This window comes from Patella vulgata, chromosome 3, assembly GCF_932274485.2.
Source record: "Patella vulgata chromosome 3, xgPatVulg1.2, whole genome shotgun sequence".
Classification (NCBI taxonomy): domain Eukaryota; kingdom Metazoa; phylum Mollusca; class Gastropoda; family Patellidae; genus Patella; species Patella vulgata.
In genome coordinates, this window is record NC_065881.2 from 1,048,911 (window position 1) to 1,061,529 (window position 12,619).

Consider the following 12,619-nt stretch of genomic DNA (forward strand, 5'->3'; position numbering starts at 1 on the left):
CAATTCACAGTAAAACGGACACGATTGAATGTAAAACAGTTTATATAAATTCATATTACATTACTATGTGTTGCGACTCATTTGTGCCAATTTCTAGGTCCAAAATATTAGCGACTTAGCTCCTTTAAACATACATTATGGAGGTCTTTCTTAAAGCCTGAAATGTTATATAAACTATTAATTTGACATTAATTAACATAACAAGATCATAATCATCAACTCTTGATGCCATCAGATATCTCCGATATTAAGTAGATTAGAATGGTTCAGCTATATTTTGATTTAATTTAAAATGGAGGAGCGAGGCCAAGCTTCGAACAACCAATTAATGCACCCATCTTGCCAAACCTTCAAAAGCTAATGTCTTCGTTCACAATGGAGTAATTTGAATGAAATTTTTAAAATGTTCATTTTGCATTATCTATTTTGAGCTATTATAGCAAGAACAGCCAGCTATTTATCTAAATCTTACATATTGTATCTTTTAAACAAGGCGACCAATTTTGAGTAAATTTGTAATTTAAGTCTGAGAATTGTTTAATGTGAAACCAGGGCTAGGTTTATGTTGAGTAAAAGTACTAATGTTATACTGTTATTTGTAACTTGACTGAGCATGGTTCAATGTGAAACCAGGTGGAGTAGAAGTATATAACTAATATTACACGTTAGTAGGACTAGGTCACCAGAATATGACATTGGGGGGGGGGGGATACACAACAACTTCTTCTGTTAGTGTCATGGATACATGGATTCCCTACACTTTGTCATTTTATTTTAAATACATAAAGTGTTTAGTATTGATAGCTTAACATTTCTATCTCAATTTCTGATAATGGTTCCAGAAAATAATTCTGATTTGTACTATTCTAAATACAGGAATTTCAGTGTTGTATAATAACCCTATTATACTCCTGGAGCAGGGGTCACCAAACTTTTTTCATAGTGAGCCAGATATAACAATGCCGAGCGCGGGCCGGATAAATATTTTGTTCAATACATACACTAAACACAGAATACACTGAATGGACACAACAAAATAAGTATAGTCATTCTATTTATTTATCAATATATGAAATATACAAAATAATACAACCCTGCACATAAATAAAACCTTAGCCTGGCAACAACACATACCCATAGCACGTGATGTTACTGACTCAGTGTACGATATGCATTATGTAAGAAGCTAAAGTAGGTCTGGAAAATAATTTCATTAAATCAATATATCGCAAGATGTAAATTTTATTGACAATAATTCTTTTTTACCATTAAATATACCACAATAATCCAAACACTACATTGCTTAACTGTAGATTATCGCCATTCCTCCATCAATATTCTCTCAAAGATTATTGAATTTTAATGAAACAAATTATAAATCAGATTGGTCGTACATAAGAATTCATACTTCATCAATCCATATTCGACATAGCTGTATTAAGGCATAAGTTTTGTGTTTAACTAGACCTAGATAATAACTTTTATAAATGAATATATCGGAATATGTAAATTTTATTGACAATAATTTTTTGATACCACAATAATCCAATATATCATTGACGTAAGCTTGACCCTACAATGATTTAAATTTCCACGCTTCTCTTAGAAATCTGTTTGAAGGGTTTGCCACCTCTTTTCAAGCCTTTTCTCTTGAAGCAGTATAATATTACTGTTGCAATAATGGTAATATATTGTGGCTTTTTATATTGATCACGCAATAAAAAAAATTTCAAATATCATCCAGCCCTAAGCTAAAGCATGTTTTGTTTTTTTTCAGCATGGAACAGTGGGCCAGACAAACTGACCTCAGCCCATGGGTCGTAGTTTAGTGACCCCTGCCACAGAGTCTCCAGTTTCCTGTGAATAGAAGTTCCAGTTCCACTTCGATGTTCATAGTATAAAGAAACCCACCTATATAACACAGGACGCCCAGGTTAATAATCTAACATCTTACACACTGAGCCAAGGCAGCCCCCCCCCCCCCAACTATATAACATGGAACCTCCAGGTTAACAAGCCAACATTTTACACACTGAGCCAAGGCAGCTCCCCAACTATATAACACGGGACCTCCAAGCCAACATCTTACTGAATCAAGTTGTCCAAATCCTATCAGAAATCATCATTAATTCACCAAATCTGATTAAATCTTGTGTGCCATATTTCTACATTATTTCTGGAATAAACTAGGATGCTTGTCTCATCTGATAAAGGATTATGTCACTTATACATGGGATCTGGGTTGGGTTTTTTATTGTTCCATCCGAATCACAAGATGTTGTTTATTGCCAGACCCTCTGTCATAAACCACTAAGGGGAAACCAAGCAGGAAAATCAAAAGGAATATTTTCAGCCAACATCAGGATCGCAACTGGGCCGTTTGGATATTGCTTTAATCACGGAGGCAGCGTGGCTATATGCACTGAAGAAAAGGTCTATTCAATCAAATTAACACAAGCATCGGAAGATGGCAAATCCCTCCAGTTCCAACAAATCTGAACAATGAACATTTGTAGTAGATAACTGGTTTTGCTGTGTTTTGAAGTGTCAACCAGTAAAATATTTCAATGAATTACAAAAACAAACATTAACATTATGGAAAAACAGTTACTATATATATTTGCCGACGTTTGAAATCAAGTGAAATGAAATGGGGTTTAACGTCCTACTGTTCTGCTCCTATGCTGGGCTAATGAAGACGGGCATACGCCATACAGTGTGCTATTAGGGAAATTTTGCCCGGGCAGCGGCACTATCGCCTACTCTTATATCGAATTCCAACTGCCAAGAGATCTTTTACATGCATTCCAATGTATACACGGGACCTCGGTTTTTCGTCTCATCAAAAGGACTAGACAGCTGTCCTTTTCAGCCCCTCCGTCCTGCATCACTGACAAGGAAGAACCACGCCAGAAAATCTGGATGAACTTTCTCGGCCAATGAAGGGATCGAACACCCGACATCCAGGCTAGCGAACCAGCATCTTACCCACTTAGCCACGTGATCCCTACGACGTTTCGAAGAGTGTTCTCTTACAGTAATACAAACTGTGAGGTAAGTAAAATATAATGAAAACAAATCATGAAATATATAGTAAAAACAAACACATCTATTGATGAATACATTCTATAACATTGTTTTATTTTATATCACAATAAAAAACAAATCAACAGATCTTGAGATAAAACAATAAAACTAACTAAGGAGAGAGAGGGGGAGAGAGAAATGGGGTTTAACATCTAGTCGACACAAACTAGGTCATTTCGGGACTAACACATGGTTCAATTTTATTTCAATAATTCCCTTTGCGCATACGGTTCTTTAGCAGTGGGAGGAAACCGGAGGACCCGGAGAAAACCCACAAAGTTGGCATATCTTGAGATAAAGTAGATGCATATGGTGAAATGTTTACCAAATTTCTTAGGAAATATATACAACAGGTTTCCTGTGATAACCTTTAGAAACATGGAGAGAAATGGGGTTTAACGTCCACTGGACACAAACTAGGTCATTTAAGACTAACATATGGTTCAAAATTGTTTTAACAATTTGCTTGCGCGTAGGGGTCTTTAGCAGAGGGAGGAAACCAGAGGATGCAGAGAAAACCCATAAGGCTGGACAGGCGACCCTACTTCTTATTATGTATCAGTAGATCAGTAAGGAATCAAAACCCTGCCACTTGACTCAATCACAGACCTTATTATACAGCATGTATGCGATTGGACAGGCATCCCTTCTCCTTGTCACGTACAACCGTGGAATCGAAACCATGCCAGTTGACTCAATGACAGACCTTATGATACTACGCACACATGCTAACCATTCGGCCACCCAACCCCTCCCATTAGAAATGAAAACCATCCTCATGTTATACTGTTACAGAATATTGGATGATTTGTGAGATGCCATCTGAATTAGCTTGTATGAAACATGATGTATGTACAGTTTAGTGAAAAAATAAAGAATATTTAGCGAAAATATATCTGGATATATAGACGCAGGATACACAGATCAGGACATATTAGACAAGAAGGGATACAGAGATCTGGATATATTGACGCAGAAAGGAATACACAGATCAACAAATGGTTATTGTGTGTATAAACATTAGTAAAATACTGAATAGTCTTTGAATTCTGCTCCAGGAATTAAGCCCACCCTAGATTGTGAGTAAGTCTGACTTCTATTCATAGAGTAAAGTTTCTATATTCACGGAAATGAAAATAGAAATGTTTCTAGAGCAAAAGGCATCACTTAATTAATATGTTGTGTGTCGATTGTTTCATGAAGAAGGTTAAAAAGCAATGTGATTAAAAAACAGATCCTATTTCGTTTCTTTTTTATAGTTTAAAATTTCTTTTTACTTGTCTTTACTACGCTAGGATCTGGAAGAGTTGTTATCATTGATGTCTTCTGAATGATGTGATGGATTAGCCAATGAAACGGTCTGTTACGGCATGAGGTCCAAGGAACTGTGGGTAAACCACTAGAAACGTCAACGCTGATTGATTAATCAATGTCTGACGCCATAAGGTCAAAAGTCGCTTGTAATGACCTCTGACACAACCTTCCACTACAACTGGACAGATCTACATGTAGTGTAGAACATAGAAAGTATAAAAAACGAAACGAAATATAGATCTTTATTATAATCAGATTGGTCAAATATTAAAAGGCACCACTATAGTGTAAAATATTTCTTGAAGAAAAATAGAATGTTTCTCGAGATCTGCTTCGTAAACGACACCCCCGAGATTAGTCTAAATAGTTTCCAATTCTGCTCTGGAAACAAAGGGGGGAAAGATAGACAGGCACACAAGACAATGGAGGCAACAGATTTCCTTTCACGCCCCCCCCCCCTGAGAGGATATGCTGCTCGAGGCAACAAAGTTCCTTTCACGTCCACCCATGAGAGGCTAGGCTGCTGGACTAGAACTTGACTGGTCTCTTTTAAAAAGTTTTCCAGAGTCAGGGGAAGTGGATATTAACCTCCGTGAACTAACGAACGGACACAGTTTATAAGATATTCTATAAATTTAAACTTACCTGTGAGGTTACACCATATTTAACAAAATGTTGTAATAATGTTTTATCATGATGTGCTAATACATTCTCTATCATAGCTAGTATATTGATCGGGGGATTCGGGAAATACTCAAACCAATGACAACCCCAATTTACTGAAATCATTCAAAAAATACTTTACTCACAGAACAAATAATATGATATTTTACTGATAGAACAAATAATACAATATTTTACTGATAGAACAAATAATACAATACTTTACTGATAGAACAAATAATACGATATTTTACTGATAGAACAAATAATACGATATTTTACTGACAGAACAAATCAAATAATACAATATTTTACTGATAGAACCAATAATATGATATTTTACTCATAGAACAAATAATACAATATTTTGATTCCACAAACAACTTTTAATTATTTATCTCAAGGTTTTAACTCATTAGATTTTAATTGACTGTTTCACAGTTCCTGAATATTCAGTGACATAACGTAAAATTATCTATCATAGTTTTATATCTTACCTAATAAGGTAGCAACTATTTCGAAACAAACCAGGTGATTATTCTGGAATAATTTAACGAAAGGAAATGCTAACATGGGTAGGTACTGAGTTTCACCAAATATAGGAGACCAGTGAGCTAATGCTGATAATATTCTGAAATTAAAATAATTTCTTATTGTATAGAGATGTGTGAAGGAATTCCATTCATGTAAATCCACAAGCAAGAAAGAAATATATATTAAATAAACAGATTCATATAATATTGTAACATGCTTAAGGGTGAATCTTGCGTTTTGATTGGTCGATTAGACACTGTCTATTGGACAATAACACCCCTCTAAATTAGCAAAATCACTGCGTATTAATATTATGCGTACTACTTTAATGGAGATAACCACAATGGAGACACTCAATTTTGATCTCGGTACATTAGATGAAATATTTGGAGATATGACCGAAGATGAACTTGAAACGCCACCCCCCTTGTCAGGTAACAGCTACAAACAACAAAATATTCAAAAATCTGTTACAAAAACATAAATTTTGTTTCAAAAAGTACTTTTAAAAAAATGAAGTGAGAATTTTAGTTTTTTTTTGTGTGTCTATACTCATACGGCTACTATAGCAACCAGACGATAAGCGAGCCAAATCTAACATGAGCAGCCAGTTAACCCGCTACGTCACAACGTTTTCATTACGTCAAAATTGATTTCTTTGGGTTTTTACGTCACTAAAGCCGATTTGCAGTGAGACGAATTTTGAAGTTTACACAATAAAATAAGTTCTTTTAAAATTCTAAAAAATAGCATGTTACAATGTTGATAAACACCTCCTGTTTCGCATTTAGAGGGGTGTTATTGTCCAATAGACATGTCCTGGCGAAACAGGAGGTGTTTATCTCCTAATTAAAGTATGTAAGATTTATTTGAAGAGGTGGTCATTCTTGCTATAATAGTTATATTAAAGATACATTATGTAAGATTTAGATAAAGAGCTGGTCGTTCTCACTATATAATAGTTATATTAAAGATATATTATGTAAGATTTAGTTAAAGATCTGGACGTTCTTGCTATAATAGTTCAAAAATAGATAATGTAAAATGAATATATTGAAAATATCATTCAAATTACTTCATTCTGAGCGAAAGGTATGAATGTTGGGAGATGTAGCATTGAATTTTTTTATTTTCTTAGCAGTGGTACTGGACAAACAAGAAAAAGTCTCCATTATCCAATTCATCGTTAAATTTTAAATCTCACGGGCTAATCCATTTTAATCTCGACCATCCGATGGGCTAGAGAGTTGATTATAGGCTTGTCATGTAATAAATATTTAAATTATAATTTATGTAACATTTGAAGCCAGAAAAAGGACCTGCAATCGGCAGATTTAGCTCTTACATAATGCATCTTTAACAAAAAAAATAGAGAGAAGGGGTTTAACGTCCACTCGACACAAACTAGGTCATTTCGGGACTAACACATGGTTCACTTTTATTTCAATAATTCGCCTGCGCGTAGGGGTCTCTAGCAGTGGGACGAAACCAGAGGACCCGGAGAAAACCCACAAGGTTGGACAGGCAACCCTACTCCTTGTCATGTACAACCGGGGAATCGAAACCCCGCCATTTGACTGAATGACAGACCGTATGATACAGCGCACGTGTGCTAACCATTCGGCCTGGAGGTCGGGTGATCGATCCCTGCATTGGCCGAGAAAGTTCATTCAGATTTTCTGGCGTGGTTCCCCCTTGTCAGTGATGCAGGACGGAGGGCCTGAAAAGGACAGCTGTCTAGTCCTTCGAATGTATACATTGGCGTGCACGTAAAAGATCCCTTGGCAGTTGGAATTTGATATAAGAGTAGGCGATAGTGCCGCTGCCCGAGCAAAATTTCCCTCTTAGCACACTGTATTGCGTATGCCCGTCTTCATTAGCCCAGCATAGGAGCAGAACAGTAGGACATTAAACCCCATTTCATTTCATTTCATTTCAACCCCCCTAAAATGTAGACGAACCAAGATTATTATCTCGTTAATATTTTGAGACTAACACAGTTACATTTTCTTTGGTCACATGTGCTAGAGAGAAGAATAAAACCAACCTTTGTAAAACTCGCAATAATTTCCGACTTTTTATTGGATAAACTTCGTGCATTTTAGCAAACGCTGGATGTGTTCCTTTATCTACGAGAGCTCCGTAAGCGGCATGATTCTCTGGTAATCGTAACACAGATCTCCAAATAAACATCCTGTAAATAATCAACACAATTATAAATTCATCTTATAAATGCAGATCTCTATATAACATTTTTGTAAATAATTAAAGATACATTATGGGAGATTCGATAACCACTTGGCAGTTCTCACTATAATAGTTAAAAACTAAATAATGTAAAGGCAATTTGCTGAAAATTTCATTCAAATTGATCCACTATGAACCGATTACTAAGCGATTGAAATTTCCGCCAAGCCTCGATCATCATTACTAAAGTCAGTATACGATAAACAGCATAGTCTCGATCCTGTAAATAATCAACATATTAATACATTCATCATAATCTAAAGTCATTTTATAAACACAGGCCTCCATATAAACAACCTGTAACACAATTAACATAATTAGGAGATAAACACGTTCTTGTTTCGTATTTAGAGAGGATAGTTTATTGTTGATTTAACCAAGCTTGAATCATTAGAACACAACACCGTATCAAATAAACACGATAATTACAGCGATACAGCATTCATAAACTATATATGATAATTTCTCAATCAATAACCAAAGCTGATCACACCACGATCAATAACTATAGTTGATTACACCACCATCAATAACCATATGTTTATGAGATTTGTTGAACTGTTTAAACACAATTTAAGCACATCCAATTCCAAGTCACTTGATTGTAATTCAATCAAAATGGAGGGTATGTTACAGACTTTGGCCAAGAAAGTTCATCCAGATTTACCGACGTGGTTCCCCCTTGTCAGTGTCTAGTCCTTCGGATGGGACGGACAACTGAGATCCTGTGTAAACATTGGCGTGCACGTAAAAGATCCCTTGACAGTTGGAATTCGACATAAGAGTAGGCCCGTCTTCATTAGCCCAGTTCGGAGCAGAACAAGACGTTAAAAACCATTTCATTTCATTTCATGTTACAGACAAACAATCAAGCCATCTGCAATATGTTATGACCTATGACCTTCACATTAAATATGTTATGACCTATGACCTTCACATTAAATGTTATGAAAGTCCTTCTGACCTTTACTCTTAGAGAACAGGATTTTAACATTGTAACTCTGTATTCCATCGAGCACTACTTTTCAAATGGGCTTTTAAATTATTAATGAATGCTGTTTAATTTATCTGTATGATTTTGTTATGCTATTACCTGTATTTTGTTATATAATTACCTGTATTTAGAAGGATATTCACCGTAACCTTTTAATATGGCCATCAATTTATCCATTTCCATACCATCAGGTAAACTCGCCTACAATATAAACAATATTTCATTTATTACTTTAAAGTTTTATATAAAAACAGGAAGTTACAACATATTTTATTCATAACAACCAAAGATTCACACAAATGTCAATAACAATCGGTTGCCATGCAAGATGCCAAGATACACCAACATTTTGCAATAGATAGACAGAGAACCGGGAAAATTGGTAGGGCTCATCCTTATTTTCCCAAGCCCCCATCTGGCAATAGATTGTCAGGGAACTGGGAAAATTGTTTCAGCATAATGACGGCATAATACATCCACATAAATAAAAAGCTGTTAAAACAACCATATGAATAAACTCTGATAATTTGAAACACTACAAACAAAATCTGTGGTATAAGTTGGACAAACAGACGAGCATTAACGTTAAAATCCATTTCCATGACATCTGAACTTTGTTTAGCCATATTTCGTGGAATTTAATTCCGAAACTGAACATCCCCCTCCCTCCCTCCACTCGACACAAACTAGGTCATTTCAGGACTAACACATTGTTTAATTTTATTTCAATAATTTGCTTGCGCGTAGGGGTCTTTAGAAGTGGGAGGAAACTGGAGGAACAAGACAAACCCACGAGGTTGAACAGGCGACTCTACTCCTTGTCACGTACAACCAGGGATTCGAAACCACATCAGTTGACTCAATGACAGACCTTATGATACAGCGCGCACGTGCTAACCATTCAGCCAACCCTCTGGCTTATCATGTGAATGAATGTCTGAATAATAATTTAAATAAACACTTGAAGCCAGAAATAAAGACCTGCAGACAGATTTAGCTCCCTTATATAATACACTTTTAAAATTGACATAGAGAAATTTCTATAGTTACCTGTGTTGACTCCTGGGTAATATTTGTAGATTTACGAGATGAATGATGTGATGAATGAGATCGTGTCGTGACATCTATCGTACGATTATCTGTCTTCTCGCTACCACCAGTTGTAGATATCGTATCACACATCTTATTACCAGTTACAACTTTTACTAACGGAGCAGGCGGCTAAAATAACACAAAGATATGTTGACAGGTAACGAAACGTACGATCACTGCAGGTAAATCGTCCAAGCAATCGGCAAGGGCTGTGTCATATTTATTCTTTTGTGGGTAATGGGAGCATTTACACCGATATCAATTTAATACAAATCGTATGATAACTTTTGTCGTGTGAGCGTTCACTAACGGAGCAGGAGGCTAAGATAACATAACATTACCAGATATCTTAGCAACATAAAATGAAAGAATATCCCACGCCCCCTCAAACTATGCATTAATGTTGTTAGATCCTAAAGATGAGACTGTCGTAACACAAAAGACATGTCTGCACTTTTAACTAAAGATATCAAAGCGATAAAGATTACATAATTTTCAAAACCTTTATTCATGGGTGTGTGAGTTAGTTGTATTTTACGTCCGCTTCCACCGAGATGATATCGCAGACAAGTTTATTCACGTGGCTACTGGACCATTTAAAGGGCATATGGCTCTATTTATTTTTAACCATAAATGGGTCTAAAAGCACATATTCATGTAATATGAGTGTATATAACATGATTTATATTCAATTTTTAAACAAAATATTATAATTTCTAATCAATTATGTTCAGTGAAATATGCGAACTGTTCAAACTCAACGACAATTGTTTACGCCTGATTAGCCCATTCTTCACGTTTTTCTATTATTATTTATCATTTGTGAATCAGTCATAACTTTTTACTGTCGCATTGTAATTTAGGATATGTTTTCCTTTGTTCGTTCCTTTTGCACCCGTAACCATATGGTACACGACTTGTGTGCGGATATTAAAATGTTCACTGTGTCTTAAATATTGGATATTAGGATCCCATATTTTCACGGCAATACATCATCAATATGTATTGAAATGGACCAATATTGAATTCTAATTTGTGTTTTTAGTTTCGAATATTGAGTTACAGACTTAGCTCCTCTAACTATACCTTATTCAACTCGGCTGAAAGAGCTCAGAGACAGTGACACGTGTAATCACATTTAGTATTCTACTAATTTGGGGGCGTTATCTTTGACGTATTTGAGGACTTTAATTTTCAAACCCTTTATGCATGTGGACTATACAACATACCTTATTTAACTCTGCTGAAAGAGCTGCGACGCTATAAACGTTTACACTACCATCTTCCATATTACATACAATATGTCGTGCTGCTGGACTAATAATACTATTATAAACTTTATTATCTACCGTACCGATATCAAATAATAGTTTACACGTGTCGATATTAATAAACCTCATAATACCATCCTGACATAGTACTCCTAATACCTGTAATATATAATACAACACACCTGTAATATACAACACAACACACCTGTAATATAACATAGATATTGATATTATACCTATTCTAGCTAAAATTTAAATCATCCAGCAGCAAAACTTTTGGTCAGAAAGACGACCCTACTCCTTGTCACGTACAAGTGTGGAATCGAAAAAATGAAACTCCATTCAATGCCAGAGCTTAAGATCTAAAGCTAACGCATTAAACTAATCGACCACCCAATCCACCTCAAAATTTGAGATCTATCATTCAATGTGCAATTGCCCAAAGAACAAAACCGTACTTTATCTGGCTGAGCATTACACTCTTTTTGGGATTGAGGAAACCAGAGGACCCAGAGTAAACCCACGACATTGGACAGGCGATCCTACTCCTTGCCATGTGCAAGCGGGGATTGAAACCCCTTCATTCAATGACAGTCCTTGTGATCAAACGTGCACATGTTAACCATTCAGCCACCCAACCCCCACTTTATTGGAAAAGCATTACCCCATAAGAAGATTACCTGTATAAAATTACTAACCTGATCAACACCTGTATGAAAACTGTCAGGTAAAAACTCTACCTGTTTAACACTTGTTACCTTATTAGGTAATTCTATAATACGTAATATACGACGTGTATCTAACGACCATAGATGTATATATCGTGATTTACCTCCAGCAGCTAATATTCTACCATCTCTAAAAATACACAAAACAAAATCAGATATTAATTTCAAAATACACAAAACAAAAATCAGATATTAATTTCAAATACACAAAACAAAGTCAGATATTAGTTTCAAATACACAAAACAAAGTCAGAGATCAAATTCAGAAATAAAATACAGCTTTGTGAAATGAAATGAAATTTAGTGTAACATCCTATTTTTCTGTGTTACCTGAGATAAAATGAAAATAGGGTATAACGTTCTGTTCTGCACGGACTGGGCATTTCTTCATTAACAGGGTTATTAAAGACATAAATACTGCTTCGTGAAATGAAGCTGGGTTTAATTTCCTATTTTTCTGTATTAATGGGGTAAATGAGGACCTAAATACTGCTGTGTAAACATAATGTAAGCAAGATTTAACAGGGGTAAGGAAGATTGATTTAACAGGGGTAAGGAAGATTTAACAGGGGTAAGGAAGATTGATTTAACAGGGGTAAGGAAGATTTAACAGGGGTAAGGAAGATTTAAATACTGTGGTGTAAACAACATATTGTAAGGAAGCTCTAACAGGGGTAATGAAGACCTAA

The 12,619-nt window shown here is 35.5% G+C and overlaps 1 protein-coding gene across 2 annotated transcripts in view; it reads right to left on the reverse strand.

Annotated features, from left to right (window-relative positions):
* LOC126816886 (TBC1 domain family member 31) overlaps positions 1–12,619 on the reverse strand; it is a 39,733-nt gene that overhangs the window by 18,875 nt on the left and 8,239 nt on the right. For both annotated transcript variants that reach the window (XM_050543684.2, XM_050543682.2), the window contains 7 exons: positions 11,901–12,060; positions 11,161–11,361; positions 9,890–10,060; positions 8,961–9,040; positions 7,646–7,792; positions 5,562–5,695; positions 5,047–5,180 (listed from right to left, as the gene is read on the reverse strand). In XM_050543684.2, the coding sequence (XP_050399641.1) occupies positions 5,047–5,180; positions 5,562–5,695; positions 7,646–7,792; positions 8,961–9,040; positions 9,890–10,060; positions 11,161–11,361; positions 11,901–12,060 (1,027 nt within the window). The remainder of the gene's footprint in view (positions 1–5,046; positions 5,181–5,561; positions 5,696–7,645; positions 7,793–8,960; positions 9,041–9,889; positions 10,061–11,160; positions 11,362–11,900; positions 12,061–12,619) is intronic.